The sequence below is a fragment of the Drosophila bipectinata genome, chromosome XR, assembly GCF_030179905.1.
Source record: "Drosophila bipectinata strain 14024-0381.07 chromosome XR, DbipHiC1v2, whole genome shotgun sequence".
NCBI classification, from domain to species: Eukaryota; Metazoa; Arthropoda; class Insecta; order Diptera; family Drosophilidae; genus Drosophila; species Drosophila bipectinata.
Genome location: NC_091735.1, coordinates 21,188,591 through 21,211,090, shown reverse-complemented (window position 1 = coordinate 21,211,090; position 22,500 = coordinate 21,188,591). Strand labels below are relative to the sequence as shown.

Genomic DNA, 22,500 nt, shown 5'->3' with positions numbered 1-22,500 from the left:
TTGAGTACAAAGGGTTCTTGAGGCACTTGAGGCTCTTCAAGTACGATTGGAGATTTTGTATTATCTTTTATTAGAGCTTTATTTAATATCTGTCCGTATTCAGAGTGGACAATAATCAAATTATACCTTGAAATCTTACTTAACATGCTAGGAAATTGAATTTAATGAACTAGGAGCCAAAACAGGTTTATCCTCTATAGCCTTCTGGTGGTGTTGCTGTTTCCAGCAGGTTGGTGTCCAAGAAGATCGGATGCTGGCCCACATACCTGGTGCCAAATCGTTGGACTTCGCTGCTGACCCAGGGTACGCCATTTTGCGCCAGTTGGACGAGTCTGCTAGGGCTAGGTTACTAGGGCTCGCTGTACCCCTCAGCTAGATCCCATATGTCCAGAATAACTTCGTCCATTCGTTTCCGTTTGCGCAGTAGATGGGGTCTCCAAGTTAGACGCCTGCCCAGAGTCATACCCAAGTATTTCTCAGTGTGAAGGTGGTTTGCCCATCGCAAATTGTAAAAAAATAAATTTTAGTATGAATTTTTCCCAATTAATGGGCGAGGTCTTCATCCCAATTAATGGGATGGAAATCTTCATCTTCCATCTTATAAAATCAGACTTCTAATAATAAACTTACTAACCTTAACTAATAGTGGGGCAATTCTGGGTGTAGTTTTTCTACATAACCTAATCAGTGGGGATATAGATAGCCAGCACTTACTAACACTCTTTAATTACAATATTCCTAAAAGAAGGACTAGAAACTATAGTCTCTATTCCTTAGCCATTGTAGCTCGACATATGCACAGCACGACGACCCTCTTGGGTTCTTATGTTCGAACTACAATGTTCAAAGTCTCTACTCTATAACATTTTTTTCCTAGCCTTCAAATTTAAAATCTAGTATTTTAAATTTCCTTACAAACTCCTCTTAGATTAATAAATAACGAATAGCTTAATAAATACTAATAAAAAGTTTCTCAAGCGCCTCTCGGTCTTCTGAACCTCTTAGCTCTATGATTATGATAGTTAGTGCATTGGCACTAGTCGGTGCATAATTGAAAGACCACGGATCTGAAAGACCCCGAAATATTTTATATTCTCAAGCACCTGCTGTTTTCTTTCAACAGCTCACTTTGACAATCGATAGCACTGTGGGCTGATAATTATCATTATTGGTATTGAGTTGCAAAAAGCCATATAAAAAAAGATTAGTCTATAGTTTTATAAAGGTCCTTAAAGGTCCCTACAGTGCACTGCCACTCGTCGCCAAATAAAAGCCATTCGACGTAGCAGTTGTGTATATAAATGCATTTGTTTCACTTTTCGTTTAAGAATAATATTGGTAATTGGTAGTTGGTAGTTGGAATATGTTGATTGCGATAGTTTGTTCGTGATTCGAATGAATTTTAATGCTTTTGTGCGCCATTTTTCAGTCAAAGAGAGGCGGGCGGCCTCCGGGCCCATGCGGCGGCCCATTCCATGGGATCTATCCCATGTACTGGTAGGAGGCGCATACGGGCTCCTGGTGGCGGGCGTGCGGCGAGGACTGGAGGGCCAGGCGCTGGAGGTGGCAGCCCCGGCAGAGCAGGCGCCCGTCCAGCGGGTAGCAGCGCTTGTCCGGCTCGTCCGTCAGCTGCATGCCGCACTCCTCGCAGATGTAGCAGTCCACGTGGAAGTCCTTGTCCATGGAGACGACCCGCACGGTCTCGTCGGTGCCCTCCACAGGGGTAATACCTGAAAAAGAGTACAGCATTAGCTTGGATCAGACCCAGGATCATCCGATGGGAGCTCACCTTTTCCGCAACTGGCGCACTTGGGGGCGAACATGCGATGGTAGTCGTTGACGCAGTAGATCTTGTGATCCACGTCCACGGTGAAGGGCACTCCGTCCAAGCACTCATTGCACACACAGCACCGGAAGCAGCCCGGGTGATACGACTTGCCCATGGCCTGCAGGATCTGTGCGAGGAAAAAGAAAGAGACGGTCAGGTAGAGAGGGACGGATAGAGCGAGGGAGTACTAACCATTTCCATGATCAGGTGGCCGCATATGGCGCACTTTTCCGCCGTTTGCTGGAAGCCCGAATACTGAAAGGGGAATGACTGGATTAGGACTCGAACCTCGAGGACTGGGAGCGCCACTCAACTCACCATATAGTCCTCCTCGCAGTAGACCCGGCCGTGCACGTTGTAGAAGGCCTTGCCGCGAAGAGCCCGGCCGCAGGAGCAGCAGATGAAGCAGTTGGTGTGGTAGAGATTCCCCATCGCCTGGCACGCCTGACCCGCGCCCTTGACCTTCTCGCCGCAGGTGTGACATATGCCTGTCGAGTGAATATTGTTGGATACAGGATTCTCTTTGAGATTAATGGAGTATCTTACCAAAGTATTCGCCGTGCTCCTCGCTCTGCTCGATCTCCTCCTCCAGCTGGCGGGTCAGCTCCTCGATCTTGCGCTGCGCCTCCGTGGGACCAGCCGGACGCGGCGGGGTGACGCTGTACGGCAGCAGATTCTTGGTGAGACCTGTTCGAAATTGGCCAGAGATTAGGTCATGCTTTCGCCTCTTGCCCGATGACGCACCCAGACTCGGGCTTAGTCATCGTCGGCGAATCGTTAATGAACAAAATAAATAAGCCAGGTATTCTGGTAACTCATATTTCCAAACTTCTAAAACAGATGCAGTGAATCACGGATCCACGGATGAATAATGAACCAAAGAGAACTACGAACAAAAAATCGAATTCCTTTTCCATTCCATCACTCATCCCGTATCGGCGCAGGTAAAGGATTCCCAGCCGAACCGGTTTATGATTGATGGACATCCGCACCCTCGCCCCCGTCCCCGTCCCCCATTGGAATCTAACCACTCCCCCAGTTCCTACCTCTCCTGGGCTTCAGGGCGGCATTAACCGCTGCGTGCAGCATTTTTTGGGGTTAGATTAGATTAGATGGATTAGATAGCTCTGTGGCACGAACCGGGGTCCAGGATCCAGCTGGGGGCAGGCTCATCCTTGCCCCCCACACCATTGGACCTCGGGTCGGGTCAGGTCCTACTGGAAAAACGATTCACTCACCGGTGCTTCCTTGGGAGGGAGTGGGTGATGTGGCCACCGCCAGGGGGGCTGTCATTGCGATGGGCGTGGCCCGCGAAGGAACTGCCGATGCTGGCGTTGATGAGGCAGGCGCTCCTGAAGAGGCGGCGCCGGTCTCTGGCAATGGGCCAGGTGCCGCTACTCCGCCAGCTCCTGCCCCCGATGTGGATGGTAGCATGACACTAGGCTCTGGGAAGGCGCGCTGTGGGGCTGCTCCTGCTGTGGCCACCTTCCCCGTGGCCAAGCCGGGATTCCTGTGAAGGTTCGCCGTCATGCAGACGTAGTCGGAGCTGTTGATGTCCTCGATGTAGTTGGGATTGACGGAGACGTTGATCGGCGACTTGATGGGCGTGTGTTGCTGCAGTTTGGCCACCGAGTGCGTTGTGGGAACGGGACTCAGGTGGCTGGGCAGGGACAAGTTGCGATACCGCTGCGTCGGCGATCCCAGCGAGTTTGAGCTGGCCGTGTTGCTGCTGATGCTGCGCTGGTGGAGCGGCGATGCCAGCATCGCATTCAGATCCAGCCCACTGGTGGAGCTGGAGTTGGATCCGCCCGCACTATTGGTGGTGGTGGTGGTCTGCAGCTCCTGGTACATGGTGGCCGTGGCCGGCGAGGCCTGTGGTTGAGCCCGCTGCCCAGAGTGGGGAATGATGTTCTCGTAAATCGGCGCAGCATGCTCCTCCGTGGCCCCAGCACCCCGCCCCATCCGGGCATCCAGCGGCGGATGCTCCGGCACCGGCGTATGGGCGAAGCGAATGGGCTGCATCAGAAGATAGTCGTTCAGCATGGTGCTCTGTCGGCTGCCAGGACTCTGGGGCTGGGCCCGCTTGTGATTCGAATCGAATTGGCCGTAAAATTCGAGATTTTCGTAGACCGGCGAGTGTTTCTGGGGCACAATCCTCTGGCCAAGGATTTGGGCGGTGGGCGCATAGATCTGGGCACTGCCATTCGTTGTCGTCATTAGCTGCTCAACCGGACGGGGCGTGGCATATTTGGAGGCGGCTATAATGTTGCTCCTTTCGTACATCTTATAATCCGGATGGTGAATAGTCGAGTGCTGCATGTGCTGGCTGTCCTGCAGGAAGTTCTCAATGGCGCCCGGCGAACGTTGGTATCCTCTCATGCTGTGGGCCCCGCCCACTTGCTGCGGCACCCCGCCTCCTGGTCCTGCCCCACCGATATGCAGCCTTTGCATGAGCGTTTCATAGTCGGATTCGGTGGAACTGGCACTGGCGTTCCTCGCCTGCATCTGTGTCCTTTGGGTGGCCATTTTCTGCGGTTCCTGCGGTATCCTTGCTATTTCTTTTCTTCAACTCCTCCGCCTGTTTCTCGTTCTCCCTCTCCACTACCTGTCTCTCACTCACGGTTGCTCAGCGGGGGCAGGGGAACGCCAGCCACTTTCCGGATTACCTCCCAGTGATTTCAGCAGGACGAAGCTTCCAAATCGAACCTCTCCAATTGGAATCGATCAGCCACTATCAGTTGGCGGAGTTTACCAGCGCTTTTCCTTCACTTTTCAGCATTTTCTTTGTGTGCGGGGGGCTGTTTTTCGGTGTTGTCTCTGATGATGTTGGTATTATGATACCATTTCATTTTAATCAGTATTTTTATCTGGTATATTTCGGTATTGCCAGACTGTCACACATTTATTAAACCCTCAGGCAGCACTATTTTTTCTCAAATAGTGTGACCTCACAAAACTAATTATCGTTATTTATAAAAAATAACGTTAATTTTTCTTTTAAATTTTAAATTGAATTTAAAATTCTTTAGAGGACCTTCTTCTCATTTCGACTTTGGATCAGTTATAAATATTTTATTAATAATTCCTACAAAATTTTAATTTTGTTCAAAAAATAAAAATGTCAGCTCCGAAATGGAGGAAGTTCCTCTTAGTTCAAGAGGAAGTTGAACTAAAAAATGTAAGCAGTCTATCACGAAAGCTTTAATTTGTTATGCATTGAACCTAAATCCTAAATTAGAAATAGGAGTCTCCATTCAAAATTCTAAAGCCGTTTACAGTGATTCACAATAGCTACCCACAAAAACAGTATATTTTGTTGAAATTTAAAATTTTTATTATAATCTCCAAACATTATATTCCAAAACTCTGCTAGTTCTGGAAAGCGCTGGCCATCCTTCGGTGAAAGCTAAATACCGGGGGATCAAGTCGCACACTCATAACACATCGCATCAGACAATGCTTGAATTTAGAAAACATTTAGCGAATTCATGAATTCATTGAAGGAATGGTCCCATCCCTCTAGATCAGTAACGGCGTCGATGACAGAGCCCCATGGCAGAGCCAGGCTCTGGATGGTGTCATCCTTGTCGACCATCTTTCCCTGGTAATAGAATCGAAAGTTCCCAATGGGCAGGTCCGCTTCTAGGCTGTAGGCACCCATCAATTTGGCCAATTTCACGTCCCTCTTGATCCGGAACCGATAAATGGTCTCCTTATCAGCCAGAACCTTGATGTAAACGCGATCGTCTCCTTCCATGGAAGCGTTCTTGGATTCCGTGTTGGGCTTGACCTGGTTGGGCTGGACAGTATCTAACGCGGGCTGCCCGGATATTTCCTTCTCCTCGTCATCGTCCTTTACGAAAGATACCTCCGGTGCCGCATTCTCAGGAACTACGGCAGCGACGGGACTCTGGGGTCCCTTGGCATTCTGCGACCCTTGGGAGGAAGCAACTGCAGGAACTCCGAACGAGATCTCCGATTCGGTGATCGAGGCGTTGGACGAAAAAACGGTTGTATCAGACATGGTTACTTGAATTCGAAATTCCTTGTACTAAATTACAAAATGTATAAATTATTATGAATTTTGAAACTGAGCTGTTGATGTTAGCTCTAGGAAACTCGTTGTTATACTGATCCTTCTACAAATCATCCGAACGGTACAGGACTTTTAAATTTGACATTTCAAGTCATGGACTACTATTAGTCCCAGATTTTGATGAACCTTTTACATCCAATGTTTTATTGAAAAGTATAGGTGCGAACGGCTCAGGGATGAATGAGTTCTTGAAAATAGACGATTTTTAAAGGACTATAGAGCGTTTTTGAATGTGATAAGGAATTACGTATTGCGAAAGCGGTGGTCCTCCCGGAGACCAAGTGCAGCTTCCCAAGTGCAGCTATTTTTATAGAGGGGTCGCACACCTTGGAAACTGAAGATGCGAATTAAAATAATCTGTAAAATTCAAAAACCCTCACTGAAAAGTTTTATAATATTTACAAGGATATAAAAAGGTATAAAAAGCAGGCTTAGGCTTTAGTTTTTCAAAAATATATGTTCCTGAATTTCAAACATCACATTTCAATAACGCTCTCAGAGCCTCTCACAACAAATATATTTTTTAGAGAAAAATTTATTATATTTTTCAACATGGTAAAAGTTAAGAATTCTGCTGGGAATAAATTGAAAGATGAAGAGACATTAGAGTTCCCATCAATCTCTTCAAGTCAAGGTGAAGCTGAGAAGGTTCCAAACTCCTTCTGGTTCGTACCAATCTCTCCCAGGAAAGTCGACACTGACATGGATCCAGTATTAACGGATGAGCCCCACTCACCGCCAATGGGCCCACTCCCTCATCCCACAAGAGTCAACGCAGAGACGATTTCAGCTCTGTCTGGCTTTTCACCAAGCCTCTCCAGAAAGCTCCACTCTGAGATGAGCCGTGGCTCTTTGGACTCTTCAGCGATTCTACCCACAAAGGTCAACTCTCAGAATGACCGGACTCCGGACTCTATAGCCCGGACTGACTCGCCTCCACTCCACCCGAGAAAGTTCAACTCTGAGGAGGTTCTGGCTCGTTCCGAGGTATCAACATACCTCCGCAGAAGAAGGGTCAGCTCTGAGATGAACACGGCTATTCTACCCAGAGCCCAGGCACTATCCAGCCACTTGACTTCAATCCATCCCAGAATACTCGACTCTGAGAAGAATCTGTTAGCCTCGGACCCAAGTAAGTTCTGAAACACCCATATAAATAATTTGGTATTCACCTTCTCCATCCAAATGTTCCACAGCTTCGAAACTGCACTTGCAGATGTGTAATAAGATGTGGACCACTGCCAAGGAGGATATTTTACTCAAGGATCTGGTGGAAAATTCAAAAGAAATCATTGAAGGCCTTTTGAAATTTATAAGGAGCGTTGAGGATAACTGCGAAATACTGCAGTTGATTAAGTTTGCAAGGACTGGAAAACCCATTCCACAGATTTCATCAAAGATCCCCAGCGAGGGGAAGAATGAGAATGAAGTCCGAAGAGAAAAGAAAAGACCGAGGATCAGTATTAAACGACCACAGCCCGAACCCTCGATCCCCATTGCTCGGACGGAGACAGGACAACTTTCGATTGGGATACTAAATGAGGTAGGTAGCGGGTCCACACAGAAGGCGAAGAAAGAGAAGAGGTGTAATAAGACCACTGCCAAGGAGGATATTTTCCTCAAGAATCTGGAGGAAAATCGAGAAGAAATTAGGGAAATTCATTTCGAAACCTTAAAGTGCCTTAAGAAGTTCTCCAAAGTACTGGAGTCGTTTCAGTTCAAACGAACTGAACCAAAACCTATTGCCGAGAAAAAAGAAATCTTGCCGACTTCCACGAAGATTCCCAGCCAGGAGAAGAATGAGAAAGGTGTCCGAAGAGCGAAGAAAAATCCGGGTCCCATTGCTCGGTCGGGGACTGGCAAACTGAAGTCGGTGGACAAGGTCGACTCCAATGCACCTTTGATTGAGGTAAAGACTGAGGTAAAGATGAGGTCCACACAGAAAGCGAAGAAAGAGAACTCCAAATCCGGCCAGATTCAAATCAGCGGTGTAGATAATGAGCTGATCCGCCACGTCCTTGAGCTACGTGAACGCTATGAACAGAGCGGCTTCGAGGAGAGATGGAAGGCCCGGGTACTCTTGGAAGCCAATGAAGAGGAGAACATCTTTATGAGATGTATCTTTTTCATTTGCTTACTTATTTTCATAGTTGCTTTTTATTTCTTCGAAGGTCCTAAGGTACTCGAAGCCCTTAAGAATTCTTTTTGGAAATTCATTCTCGATAATTTCACTGAAGAGATCTAGTGATATATTGATTGATTTCTTTATTAGTTTTAAATTTTCATTAAAGTTGGCTATGAATTAAAAAAAAGGTTAATTTTTTATTGAAAACGTTATTAAATAATGGGTATTAATATGTTTTGGTATTATAGGTATATACATTTATACTACTACAGAATACGTAGAAAGAATACGAACCAAGGTTAGGTTGGGTTAGGTTGAGTGGGCGATGTGGGGCCAGTGATTGACACCCCCATCCACTTGAGTCAAGGGCTTTGAGTGCCGCTTGACTATCTGAGAAGATAATTGCCAGTAAGTGCTGGGGATCTAAGTGCTTCCCCGATAGCTATTACTTCTGCTTGGAACACACTACAGTGGTCGGGGAGTCTGAAAGACTCATTTAGACACAGCCGTACGCAATGGAAACCGCCTCCCACCTGGCCATTCAATTTTGAACCGTCTGTGTAAATATGGAGGAAACCGGCTGGTCCCGGGATTTGTGTGGCCCATTCCTCCCTTGTTGGAAAGGAAACCTCGTATTTTAAGGTGGGATGATCAACAGGTACGCAGTAGTCTGTAGACCCCGTTGGCGTGCAGTGGTGTAGGTCCAACTTGGTATGCCCATAGTCAGTCCATCTCTACCGGTAAAAAGTCGAGTATGAAGTCTAGGGCATCCGTCGGTGTAGTACGTAGGGCTGCCTGTGATACAGACCTCCGCCATTCTTTGCCTAAGTTTCTCTCTACATGTGGAGTTTATGAGAGCAGGCCACCAGACCACCACCCCGTAGAAAAGGATGGGTCTTATGACCGCTGTGTAAAGCCATCTTACTATTTTTGGGGACATTCCCCATTTAAGGCCAATGGCTTTTCGGCATGTATAAAGCGCGATTGTTGCCTTGTTAGCTCTATCCATAGTTTTTCACTTCCAGTCCAGTGTCCTGTCTAGCGCAATCCCTAGGTACTTGGCGCTACCGCTAAGGGAGAGTGTTTCTCCTGATAGTTTTGGAAGCCTTAAGTCTGGTATTTTGTACTTCCTGGTGAAGAGGACGAGCTCGGTTTTGGACGGGTTTACACCTACTCCATTTCTAACTGCCCATGTTGAGAGGACCCCAAGGACCCTCAACAGTCCTGTTTACCAGGATCTGCTCTATAAGGCGTATGGATTGATTGTCTATTCCTAGTCCCGTCAGCGCATTGATTATCGAGCTTGGTAGGATGTTGTTGAAAGCACCTTCTATGTCTAGAAAAGCAATGAGTGCGTATTCCTTGTCACTAAGTGCCTTTTCGATGAAAGTAGCGATCTCGTAGAGTGCCGTCTCCGTGGATCGGCCCTTCCTATACGCATGCTGTGATTCCGAGATATCATCTGGGTTGATAGTAAGATTCATGTGGAGGCTGATTAGTCTCTCCATTGTCTTGAGAAGGAATTTAATTTGAAAGGCTTGAAGCTATTTATCGCCCAGCTGAGATACCTGTCACTCAATAGGTATTCAAGTTGGTTAGGGAGGGAGGGTCTGCCCCCTGTCTCTGCGTTTCCAGAGTCGTTTCTTCTAGAGAGCATCCCGGGAAATGTGCCTCTGTGAGAGCCTCTAGGGTTTTCTTCCCTGGAAGATGTCCAGTTGCCTTCTGAGGTTTTAATGTATCCTACGTTTGGTGCAGTTGTTGCGAGGACCTTCCGGAGTCGGGAGGCCTCTGATGTTTGCTGAATGTTCGTGCAGAACTTGGTCCAGGAATTCCTTTTTGCCTTACGAAGTTCTTTGTTATATGTATTAGCTAAGGTTCGCTTTATACGTCTCCCAGGCTGTCTCCGAGTTTGTCTTGCTTTATACATTTTATAAAATCGAAGATTTCTACTTTGGATGCATATTCCAAAGATTTGGTAACTGCTACATGCCGTTTTTGGGAGGTTTTACCATAATTTCCATTTTTATTATGGAATAACCTTTTTTTTTTTTGCTACACTTGTCCAAAACACCATTGAGGTACAATCTTATTGTACAGACCAATGTATTTGATCCGTTTGGCCAGTCTGTTGGCTTTTAGCCTTCTAATATCTTATTTATTTATTTCGCAATACGTAATTCCTTATTACATTCAAAAACGCTCTATAGTTAATTAAAAATCGATTCAATAAAACATTGGATGTAAAAGGTTTATTAAAATTTAGGACTAATAGTAGTCCATGACTTGAAATGTCAAATTTAAAAGTCCGGTACCGTTCGGATGATTTGTAGAAGGATCAGTATAACAACGAGTTTCTTAGAGCTAACATCACAGCTCAGTTTCAAAATTCATAATAATTTATACATTTTGCAATTTAGTACAAGGAATTTCGAATTCAAGTAACCATGTCTGATACAACCGTTTTTTCGTCCAACGCCTCGATCACCGAATCGGAGATCTCGTTCGGAGTTCCTGCAGTTGCTTCCTCCCAAGGGTCGCAGAATGCCAAGGAAACCCAGAGCCCCGTCGCTGCCGTAGTTCCTGAGAATGCGGCACCGGAGGTATCTTTCGTAAAGGACGATGACGAGGAGAAGGAAATTTCCGGGCAGCCCGCGTTAGATACTGTCCAGCCCAACCAGGTCAAGCCCAACACGGAATCCAGGAAAGCTTCCATGGAAGAAGACGATCGCGTTTACATCAAGGTGCTGGCTGATAAGGAGACCATTTATCGGTTCCTGATCAAGAGTGACTCGAAATTGGCCAAATTGATGGGTGCCTACAGCCTAGAAGCGAACCTGCCCATTGGGAACTTTCGATTCTACTACCAGGGAAAGATGGTCGACAAGGATGACACCGTCCAGAGCCTGGCTCTGCATCGGGGCTCTGTCATAGACGCCGTTACTGATCTAGAGGGATGGGACCATTCCTTCAATCAATTCATGAATTCGCTATCGTTTCACGATATTTAAATTCCGACGTTTATCTTCAAAATTGAAGCATTCTCGAATGCGATGTGTTATGAGTGTGCGACCTGATCCCCCGGTATTTGGCTTTCACCGAAGGATGGCCAGCGCTTTCCAGAACTAGCAGAGTTTTGGTATATAATGTATGGCGATTATAATAAAAATTTTAAATTTCAACAAAATATACTGTTTTTGTGGGTAATATTGCGAATCACTGGGAACGGCACTCCACATAGGTGACGAACCTCATGCCTTAACGTGCGCTTGAAAACACTATACATATGTATATGTACATACATATAGGCGCACAAATTGTACAAATTGGATCTAGCGGGGACTTTGGATTCTCCAGTCAAATTATTATACGCGGCACTCGTAGAGTACAAGGGTATATTGTAGTAGCGTGAATGTATGTAACATAGACAAGGAATCATCTCCGACCCCATCTCCGATATATAAATTCTTGATCAGCATCAACAGCCGATTCGATATAGTCAAGTCTGTCTGTCCGTCCATATGAACGCGTGGATCGCAAAACAGTGATTTTTACGAGTACACAATATCGTTAAAATGGGAGATCCTACCATGTAGGGCATTTATAATATGTCAGGGGTGCCACAGAAATCCATTGAGCTCAAGTTTAATAATTACCTATTTCATTCAGCTGCTAATGGCTAATTTTAATCTTAATCTTTGCAAAGAAATGTTCAAAAATGTCACAAAATGGAATGAAATTTATTCCGCTGGGGATTTTTATGGCACTCCTGATACGCAAGTTACAATTTCTAATCAACTGTGATTTTTTGCGTTGGATATCACATCCGTCTGCGGAATATTTTGAGATTTCTACATACATACATATGTGTATTAAATGTGTTCCAATCGCGTATAAAAAGACGAAGCCATGAGGTTCCAAGCATCAGTTAAAATTCTTTCAGTGACTTTTAAAGAACACAGTTTTTTTCAAGCGTAATATAAATATAAAAATGATCCTTCGAGTGGTATTTATTTCTGCGATTTTTTTTATTTGCGCTTCTCTGGGATCGGAAGAAATGTCATCACGACTAAGGAGGCATTCGAAAGTTCTGCATCACCCTAACGAAGCGAGTGCTAAGCATGAAAAGCTGAAATCAAATCATCTGGAAGTCGACAGTCTTGATGCTCCAATAAATCTAAAAAATGAGGAAATAGAAGAATTTCTTTCAGATCGCTGCCCCCAAAGGCAAAATGAAACTATTAGCCTCCAAGAAATCCAAATCCCTGGTTCAGATCCGTTTAAAGTGGTCTGTTACTCAGATCAGGAGGTTGGATCTGGTTGGATAGTTGTATATGGCGTTCTTTCTGAAGCAAATTATTTTAATCGCACGTATGAGGAATATGAAAGAGGATTCGGAGATTTCGGAAAGCGGTGGAGTTATGATTACTTTATCGGACTTGAAAAATTGCACCTTTTAACAAATGGAAATTCATATGAGTTACGTTCAAAAAATGAAAAAAAGGGAGCTGAGGAATTTGAAAAATGTGACAATTTTGTTGTTGGCAGTCGAGAGGAAGGCTATATGGTAAAAGATATTGAGGGTTGTTCTGGAGACATACAGCTGAGCATAAGGCTAGCCAAGTTTTCCACTTGGGATCGAGATCAGGATGGAGATTCCGATCGCAATTGGGCAAAGGATAATGGCTATGGCTGGTGGTTCAATTCTGAGTATGTATTTTATTTTTGTTTTATCTTCAACAGTTTATTTAAAAACTAACTTACATCAAAATATAAATATTTTTTTAAAATATTTTTTGATTTAATAGGGGAAATCCACGCTTTGGTGTTTTTTCCATGGCGATTCGACGAAAGGATTGAAGAAGAAAACGGCGATTTTAAGAGGGCTTTGGAAACCGAAAAATTATGAGAAATTATATTAAATATACAAAATGTTCTTATTATTTTATTTTTTAAATTTATATTGTTCTCTTATTATACAATGTGCTTTATTATACAATATTGAATAAAATTTCCGAATAAATAAATGTTTTTAGTTAAACAAAAGAATCCCTAATCGAAAAGTTTGCAAGGAAAAAATAATTTGGATTTCAGGATTAGCCGTAAAAGTTTCCTTTAAAAATGAACATCCAGGGATAATTCAGGGGATAAAAAATGGGAAAATATTTTTGACAAATAACACGAAATTTTCGGGGAAAATAGGTCTATAAATTGGTATCCAAAGAAGTCGGAAGGAGCTAGTTACCGCGTTAGAAACTGAGAACATTAGTTATTCCAGAAGTTATTTGGAATTTAGCTGTTCAAAAATAAGAAAATGAAGTATGATAAAGTATGATAAGTCGGAAGGTAATTAACAATATCCCAGATTATATCCCAGCTTACATTTTTTAATGAAGCCCAGAAAATTTGACAAAAAATCTTAAAAATATTTTGTTCCCAGATTTTAATGCAGATTTATGAAGAATCGATCCACAAATCGTTTAAGGTATTCCGTTCAAGAATCGGATGAGTATTTCCTAAGATATGGCCTTCGCAGTGGGTCATATGGGGCTCCCCATGCATTTTGCACATTTTGAAGGGACAGCCCAGAAAATTTGACAAAAAATTTTAAAAATATTTTGTTCCCAGATTTTGATGCAGATTTATGAAGAATCGATCCACAAATCGTTTAAGGTATTCCGTTCAAGAATCGGATGAATATTTCCTAAGATATGGCCTTCGCAGTGGGTCATATGGGGCTCCCAATGCCTTTTGCACATTTTGAAGGGGACAGCCCAGAAAATTTGACAAAAAATCTTAAAAATATTTTGTTCCCAGATTTTGATGCAGATTTATGAAGAATCGATCCACAAATCGTTTAAGGTATTCCGTTCAAGAATCGGATGAATATTTCCTAAGATATGGCCTTCGCAGTGGGTCATATGGGGCTCCCCATGCATTCTGCACATTTTGAAGGGGACAGCCCAGAAAATTTGACAAAAGATCTTAAAAATATTTTGTTCCCAGATTTTGATGCAGATTTGTGGAAAAAAAAATCGAAGGTTTAACTTTCAGCACGAGGGGCCCTGAAAGCCTTTCGTCGGGGGGGCCCAGTGGGCAAGCGCGCCTTTGCCCACCTGTTAAATCCGCCACTGGTTGGGCCGTATTTGATCTGTCTATTAGCTATTTAGCCTTCAAATTTCTTATTTATTTATTTCGCAATACGTAATTCCTTATTACATTCAAAAACGCTCTATAGTCCTTTAAAAATCGTCTATTTTCAAGAACTTATTCATCATTGGATGTAAAAGGTTTATTAAAATTTGGGACTAATAGTAGTCCATGACTTGAAATGTCAAATTTAAAAGTCCGGTACCGTTCGGATGATTTGTAGAAGGATCAGTATAACAACGAGTTTCTTAGAGCTAACATCACAGCTCAGTTTCAAAATTCATAATAATTTATACATTTTGCAATTTAGTACAAGGAATTTCGAATTCAAGTAACCATGTCTGATACAACCGTTTTTTCGTCCAACGCCTCGATCACCGAATCGGAGATCTCGTTCGGAGTGTCTACAGTTGCTTCCTCCCAAGGGTCGCAGAATGCCAAGGAAACCCAGAGCCCCGTCGCAGCCGTAGTTCCTGAGAATGCGGCACCGGAGGTATCTTTCGTAAAGGACGACGACGAAGAGAAGGAAATATCCGGGCGGGCCGCGTTAGATACTGTCCAGCCCAACCAGGTGAAGCCCAACACGGAAACCAAGAAAGCTTCCATGGAAGGAGACGATCGCGTTTACATCAAGGTGCTGGCTGATAAGGAGACCATTTATCGGTTCCGGATCAAGAGTGACGTGAAACTGGCCAAATTGATGGGTGCCTACAGCCTAGAAGCGGACCTGCCCATTGGGAACTTTCGATTCTACTACCAGGGAAAGATGGTCGACAAGGATGACACCGTCCAGAGCCTAGCTCTGCCATGGGGCTCTGTCATCGACGCCGTTACTGATCTAGAGGGATGGGACCATTCCTTCAATGAATTCATGAATTCGCTAAATGTTTTCTAAATTCAAGCATTGTCAAATGCGATGTGTTATGAGTGTGCGACTTGATCCCCCGGTATTTGGCTTTCACCGAAGGATGGCCAGCGCTTTCCAGAACTAGCAGAGTTTTGGAATATAATGTTTGGCAATTATAATAAAAATTTTCAATTTCAACAAAATATGATGTTTTTAGTGGGTAATATGATGAATTATTAAATTTATTAGTTAATATTATTTAATTAGTTATATTATTAAATTTTTTAGTTAGTAACCCTTAGTGAGTTAAGGTAGTCGTTTCCTTAGTCCACCCTAGAAAGTCTAGAAAGGCTTTTTGGTTTGTATACTTACATATACTATGTAAGTATGGAAGTCCACATACTTATTCTGAAAGTGCCAGAGAACCTGGCACAGCGATCTCTGTGGAGTTCGAATTTAGAATTCGATTTCAAAAGATTCCCAGAAATAAAAAAAAGGCCGAAAGAAAGTCCACCGGAACTATAATTTTTTTAATTTTGGCGCTTGGTGGAAACGTAGGTGTTGGACAAATTAATGATGCTTCGATGGGATTTGAGCATGAGTTGCAAAATGTAACTTAAATAAGAAGGACATCAAATCGTAGTGCACTAAAACTTGTGCTTTAAAATTTATTTTGAGTACGTCAGTCAATGAAACATAGACCAGTGTTGCAAAGGGCTCACGTCACTGACATTCAAAGCAGTGTTGCACACCTTTTGCTGATCGAGTAGGCCTTGAGAGGATTTTGGACATTTTTGGTATATAAGGAGGTTCTGTTCCGACCAGAATCAGTTTCTTGTTGCCTTCAAGGCAGTTAAGAGCTCAGCTCCTTTTTTTTTTTTTAATTCAGACACTTGTGCTTCTGCTTTTCTTATTTTTGTTCTTATTTTTTATTTTATTTATTGTTTTTTTATCTAATTTTATTTTTTATTTGAGCTAAGAGCTTAGAAGATCAACGACGACTTCCGGCATTCTAACTTCAGTTACTGGAGAGCTATTGGACTTCCTTTTATCGTTCGTTTGAGAGGGTTCCATCTTTTTGTTGCAAATTACTGCTGATACCGCTTTTTTGTTGGATTGTTGGACATCTTCATGGTCATTAGAGAAACTTAAAGACGTTTCTGGACTTGTCTCGATGCATACTAATTCGTTGCCTATTTCTGGAGAGTTCCAAAGGACTCCTGCTTATGTTGCTCTAGCGCCTTTCTTCAGGCCTTTTTTTATTTTATTTATTGTTTCTTATTTAATTTTATTTTTAATTTTGAATAATTTTTTCTTATTTGGAACTATGGATCATCTCGAATAGTTATGGATAATGGATAGTCCTCCTTATATTCGTAAATTCAATTTATTCAATTTTACCATAAATATAAAAAAAAAACTTTTTTTTTCAACAAACGTAATATTATACAAAAATATATTATTTATTTTAAATATTTTTTACTTTTTTTTGTTTATATAAAACATTTATTTGGTAGGATTGTTGAGATGCAGACCCGTAGTTCCTAGTAATATAATATTTAAATAAAAGTTTTAGCTTGAAACAAAAATTTAATTATTTATAAAAAAATAATGTTTGTTTTATTCTCCCAGAATTATTGTTTTTTGAAAATATTTTGATGCCAAACTGTTTTCATGGCTAATCTACATCTTTAGATAAAAAATCAGCCCAACGGACTTAGAAGAGTTATAGACTTTTTAGTCTGCTTCCCTACTAAATCGTTAGTTTTTTTTTTTTTTTTTTTGGTTTATTAAGTGAAGAACCCGTACAGTATAAATTTACCTCAACAACACATGGATAGAAAATGAAAAAATAAACCAAACCTCAATACAAATATGAGGATTACTTCATGGGGTATGGAAGCCTTATTGGCTCTTAATTGTTTTGACAAAGCCTTGCTGTTTAAGGTCTTAAAGGTATAGCTGGAAGAAGGTTTCTACAAAGTAGGCTACGGTGTCTCAAAAGGCTCAAAAAAGGTTCCTACCAACCAGGTCTTCTACAGTATGTAACTTTAAATCATCATGAAGAGTGGTCCCGCGCACATACCAGGGGCAGTCTGTTATATTTCTTAGTATCCGGTTCTGCAACACCTGGATTCGTTTATAATTGGATTTGGCTGCGATCCCCCAAATCTGCATTCCATAAAGCCAATTTGGCAAGATACAAAGCACATATACCGCATCTAAGAGGGATTTTGCTCTTTCTATTTATAAGCCAACGCAGTGGCTGGGTCCTCAGCCGTGGCTTTAAGATGTGGCCCAAAGACAAGGCGCTTTTCCAGGGTAATGCCAAGATATTTCGCTTGTAAAGGCTGCTCCAGAGTGACTCCCTCTAGTTAAAGGCGTATTCATTATTTTCCTCTTCAGTGTGAAACAGTAGCTCGTTGTTTTCAGCGGATTAATCTTCAAATTCCACCGTTTGCACCAAGCTACAAGAGATTTAAGATACCCCTGCAGCCCATTAGCTGCTTCATGGCGACACCCGGAGTTGTAGATGACTGCATAGTCATCTGCATAGGTCGCAATAAGAGCTTTGGAGGGAGCTATCATATGTTGATTGTTGGGGCTGGGTATATCAGCAGTATACAACGAATAGAGCAACGGTCCAAGTACGCTGCCCTGCGGAACTGCTGCTCTCATTATGTTGTTATTTGAATGTGTAATCCTAACTTTAACCTTTAACTCTCGTTTTTTCCAAATATGGAGGCCATCATGCCATACCTTATCGAAAGCTTGTTGCATATCGATAAAGACTGCGTTGGAGTACTCCAAGGCGTCCTATGATGTGTACATATTTTATCATGTTGGTCCCTTCCGACTGTTTCCTATAGGGTTCATAAAACGTATCTCAACATTTTAAGAACATTTAAATTCATCTGTTTTAATAATTTTTCCCCCAGGGATTCCTCTCTTTTTAAGAATTTTTTTCCTTGTTACAGCTTTTTTTGCTAAAAACCACTTGTTAACCACTGTTAACAAGCTCTGTAATATCTTGTATTAATATTTATTTAGTTAATAAATTTAAACACACATTTTAAATTGAAATTCCAAAGAATCTCCATTTGTCTCTATTTTGAATGCATTTGAAAACTATTTTCTTGAGTTTATATCTATACATACGTATACATAATGTATATTTACGAAAAACTAGTCAAATTATACAAGACATTATTCGGATAAGTCACCAATATGCACTCTGTGGGTAGAATATTTGGACCTTTTAAAAGATGTGCGCCCAATACAGATAGATAGTCCCAATTCAATAGACGGCACTCCCATCTTATCAGCTCATGCTCGAGGCCAAGATCAAGATCGAGGAAGATTCAAAAGGTTTGGAGCCACGGGTCTTGGATCATCCGTTGGAGTTCTCCCAGTAACTCTCAAAGACAAAAGTTTATTTCAAACACACAATTAGGAAATGATCCTGGCCGGGGTCCTGATCTCTGTGAGAAATAGCCGTTTGGAGTGTTTTCATATCAAAAACTAATTTAATTTTCAATTCCACAGTCTCTTATCAATCGGAGAAGCAGGTGGACCAATGTGCTTCTCTTTGGTGTCTAATAGTTAGGCCATTGTTCAGATAGTTCAAGAAGGGTTCTCCTTTAAGCCCAGCTGAAAAAAGATTATTCCGCATTGCAGGAAAAATATTCAGGCTTGCAGGAAAGTCATTCGAAAGTGCTGCATTGTCGGTGGTCCTCCAGGAGACCGAGTGCAGCTTCCCGGAGCTTAGCGGTCAAATGTATTTTTATAGAGGGGTCGCACACCTTGGAAACTGAAGATGCGAATTAAAATAATCTGTAAAATTCGAAAACCCTCACTGAAAAGTTTTATAATATTCACAAGGATATAAAAAGGTATAAAAAGCAGGCTTAGGCTTTAGTTTTCAAAAATATATGTACCTGCATCTCAAACATCACATTTCAATAACGCTCTCAGAGCCTCTCACTACGAATATATTTTTTAGAGAAAAATTTATTATATTTTTCATAATGGTAAAAGTTAAGAATTCTGCTCGGTATAAATTAAAAGAAACTAAGAAAACCTTCTTTGCCAAAAACAAAATGGAAATCATAAAGGTAGACAAGAAGTACCGAGACCTTTTCAAAATGAGCTTTCAGAACTTCTACAAGGTGAAGGACAACATGGCGAAGGATGGCGGGCCAGATCTAGCTTCATACAAGATTTTTGATCAAGAAGTATCCTTGGGCATGACAGCGGACAAGTCTGCCATTGATGAAGAGACATTAGAGTTCCCATCAATCTCTTCAAGTCAGGGTGAAGCTGAGAAGGTTCCAAACTCCTTCTGGTTCGTACCAATCTCTCCCAGAAAAGTCGACACTGACATGGATACAGTATTAACGGATGGGCCCCACTCACCGCCAATGGGCCCACTCCCTCATCCCACAAGAGTCAACGCAGAGACGATTTTAGCTCTGTCTGGCTTTTCACCAAGCCACTCCAGAAAGTTCCACTCTGAGATGAGCCCTGGCTCTTTGGACTCTTCAGCGATTCTACCCACAAAGGTCAACTCTGAGAATGACCGGACTCCGGACTCTATAGCCCTGACTGACTCGCCTCCACTCCACCCGAGAAAGTTCAACTCTGAGGAGGTTCTGGCTCGTTCCGAGGTATCAACATACCTCCGCAGAAGAAGGGTCAGCTCTGAGATGAACACGGCTATTCTACCCAGAGCCCAGGCACTACCCAGCCACTTGACTTCAATCCATCCCAGAATACTCGACTCTGAGAAGAATCTGTTAGCCTCGGACCCAAGTGAGTTCTGATACACCCATATAAATAATTTGGTATTCACCTCCTCCATCCAAATGTTCCACAGCTTCGAAACTGCACTTGCAGATGTGTAATAAGATGTGGACCACTGCCAAGGAGGATATTTTACTCAAGGATCTGGTGGAAAATTCAAAAGAAATCATTGAAGGCCTTTTGAAATTTATAAAGAGCGTTGAGGATAACTGCGAAATACTGCAGTTGATTAAGTTTGCAAGGACTGGAAAACCCATTCCACAGATTTCATCAAAGATCCCCAGCGAGGGGAAGAATGAGAATGAAGTCCGAAGAGAAAAGAAAAGACGGAGGGTCAGTATTAAACGACCACAGCCCGAACCCTCGATCCCCATTGCTCGGACGGAGACAGGACAACTTTCGATTGGGATACTAAATGAGGTAGAGAGCGGGTCCACACAGAAGGCGAAGAAAGAGAAGAGGTGTAATAAGACCACTGCCAAGGAGGATATTTTCCTCAAGAATCTGGAGGACAATCGAGAAGAAATTAGGGAAATTCATTTCGAAACCTTAAAGTGCCTTAAGAAGTTCTCCAAAGTACTGGAGTCGTTTCAGTTCAAACGAACTGAACCAAAACCTATTGCCGAGAAAAAAGAAATCTTGCCGACTTCCACGAAGATTCCCAGCCAGGAGAAGAATGAGAAAGGTGTCCGAAGAGCGAAGAAAAATCCGGGTCCCATTGCTCGGACGGGGACTGGCAAACTGAAGTCGGTGGACAAGGTCGACTCCAATGCACCTTTGATTGAGGTAAAGACTGAGGTAAAGATGAGGTCCACACAGAAAGCGAAGAAAGAGAACTCCAAATCCGGCCACATTCAAATCAATGGTGTAGATAATGAGCTGATCCGCCACGTCCTTGAGCTACGTGAACGCTATAAACAGAGCGGCTTCGAGGAGAGATGGAAGACCCGGGTACTCTTGGAAGCCAATGAAGAGGAGAGCATCTTTATGAGATGTATCTATTTCATTTGCTTATTTATTTTCATAGTTGCGTTTTATTTCTTCGAAGGTCCTCAGGTATTAGAATCCCTTAAGAATTCTTTTTGGAAATTCATTCTCGATAATTTTACTGAAGAGATCTAGTGATCTATTGATTGATTTCTTTATTAGTTTTAAATGTTCATTAAAGTTGGCTATGAATTAAAAAAAAGGTTAATTTTTCATAGAGAGGGTCTGAAGTTTCCTCGAACAAGGAAGCTGTGAATGAAAGTTTGTTTCACAAAGCTCTTGCTCCGAAAGTACGACATGTGACAGAACTTTACTAGACTTATTTCACAAAAAAATGCAATTACTTTTAATGATAGAGGACCTAAGGAAACAATTTTCTATTCCATACCAAACGCGTTTTTTTTTAAACGCGTTTTTCCCAAACTCCCAAGCTCGAAACTTTATTGAATAATGGGTATTAAAATGTTTTGGTATTATAGGTATTTAGCATTTACTACTACACGTTCTTAATGTAAGAAGAACACGAACCAAACTTCATTAAATGCTACCTACCTACCTACAGGCTACCTAGCCATGACATTAAAAGAAAATTTGATTAAAAACTCAAATTTAATTGAAGAAAAAATTGTTTTACTATAATATAATATAGATACTATATATATATTATATAATATAATATCAAACTAATACAATACATTCAGTGGCGGATTTAACAGGTGGGCAAAGGCGCGCTTGCCCACTGGGCCCCCCCCGACGAAGGGCTATCAGGGCCCCTCGAGCTGAAAGTTACACCTTCGATTTCTTTTCCACAAATTTGCCTCAAAATCTGGGAACAAAATATTTTTAAGATTTTTTGTCAAATTTTCTGGACTGTCCCCTTCAAAATGTGCAAAATGCATGGGGAGCCCCATATCACCCACTGCGTAGGCCATATCTTAGGAAATATTCATCCGATTCTTGAACGGAATACCTTAAACGATTTGTGGATCGATTCTTCATAAATCTGCATCAAAATCTGGAAACAAAATATTTTTAAGATTTTTTGTCAAATTTTCTGGGCTGTAACCTTTAAAATACCCTTCAATGTACCCTGCAAAAATTTTGCCAACTGGGCCTTTTTCCTTAAATCCGCCACTGAATACATTTATTTCAATCATTTCTTAAATCTAAAAATAAAACCTCGTATGATCTACTGATTTCGATAATAAAAATCCCCAAACAATTTTTAAAGAATACTTAGTCTAAGCGTTACTTAGGGCAAGAAGTGATTAAATTGTTTTTTTATTATATATTATTTTTATTTATGTTTATGTCGAGGATGACGAAGTGGCTAGGTCAAGATCCGGTTTGGTAGGTCTTGAGGGTGGTGTCTTTTCAGTCTTCTCTTGACTCGATTACTTGGATCAGCGTTCCTGCTGGCAGCGGTACCAAGTTTTTTTGCTAGGCTGTTGGGGTGCTCATTTAGTCGTTCCATGTATTTCCGAGCAAGTTCCTACATCTTGTCTCCGATTTTAGGCACGTTGAGATCTCGTTCGATGTCTCTGGTTCGCATAAACCACGGAGCTCCACAGATCCTTCGAATAGTTTTCGCTTGCAAAACCCGGATTTGGTTCAGGTTGGTTTTTGCAGCGATACCATAAACCTGGAGTCCGTAGAAAAGACTTGGC

General features: G+C 42.2%; 3 protein-coding genes across 4 annotated transcripts; 2 read left to right on the top strand and 1 right to left on the bottom strand.

Annotated features, from left to right (window-relative positions):
• Positions 1 to 1,283: 1,283 nt before the first annotated feature.
• jub (LIM domain-containing protein jub) lies at positions 1,284 to 4,678 on the bottom strand. 2 transcript variants are annotated; one of them, XM_017244094.3, is made up of 7 exons: positions 3,067 to 4,678; positions 2,875 to 2,904; positions 2,375 to 2,515; positions 2,147 to 2,316; positions 2,021 to 2,083; positions 1,790 to 1,955; positions 1,284 to 1,730 (listed from the first exon to the last, which is right to left on the bottom strand). In XM_017244094.3, the coding sequence occupies exons 1-7, from the start codon at positions 4,352 to 4,354 to the stop codon at positions 1,483 to 1,485; spliced, it is 2,106 nt and encodes a 701-aa protein (XP_017099583.2). In that variant the 5' UTR covers positions 4,355 to 4,678; the 3' UTR covers positions 1,284 to 1,482. The 2 variants fall into 2 exon arrangements, with proteins under 2 accessions (XP_017099583.2, XP_017099584.2); XM_017244095.3 differs by lacking the exon at positions 2,875 to 2,904 and having other exon boundaries at positions 3,067 to 4,677.
• A 1,713-nt stretch (positions 4,679 to 6,391) lies between these two features.
• LOC138925587 (uncharacterized) lies at positions 6,392 to 8,226 on the top strand. Its single transcript, XM_070276410.1, has 2 exons — positions 6,392 to 7,056; positions 7,121 to 8,226. Exons 1-2 carry the CDS (start codon positions 6,477 to 6,479, stop codon positions 8,167 to 8,169), a joined length of 1,629 nt encoding a protein of 542 aa, XP_070132511.1. The 5' UTR covers positions 6,392 to 6,476; the 3' UTR covers positions 8,170 to 8,226.
• Positions 8,227 to 18,989: 10,763 nt separating this feature from the next.
• LOC108127151 (uncharacterized) lies at positions 18,990 to 21,036 on the top strand. Its single transcript, XM_070276333.1, has 2 exons — positions 18,990 to 19,855; positions 19,920 to 21,036. The coding sequence occupies exons 1-2, from the start codon at positions 19,072 to 19,074 to the stop codon at positions 20,966 to 20,968; spliced, it is 1,833 nt and encodes a 610-aa protein (XP_070132434.1). The 5' UTR covers positions 18,990 to 19,071; the 3' UTR covers positions 20,969 to 21,036.
• The last annotated feature ends 1,464 nt before the right edge of the window (positions 21,037 to 22,500 follow it).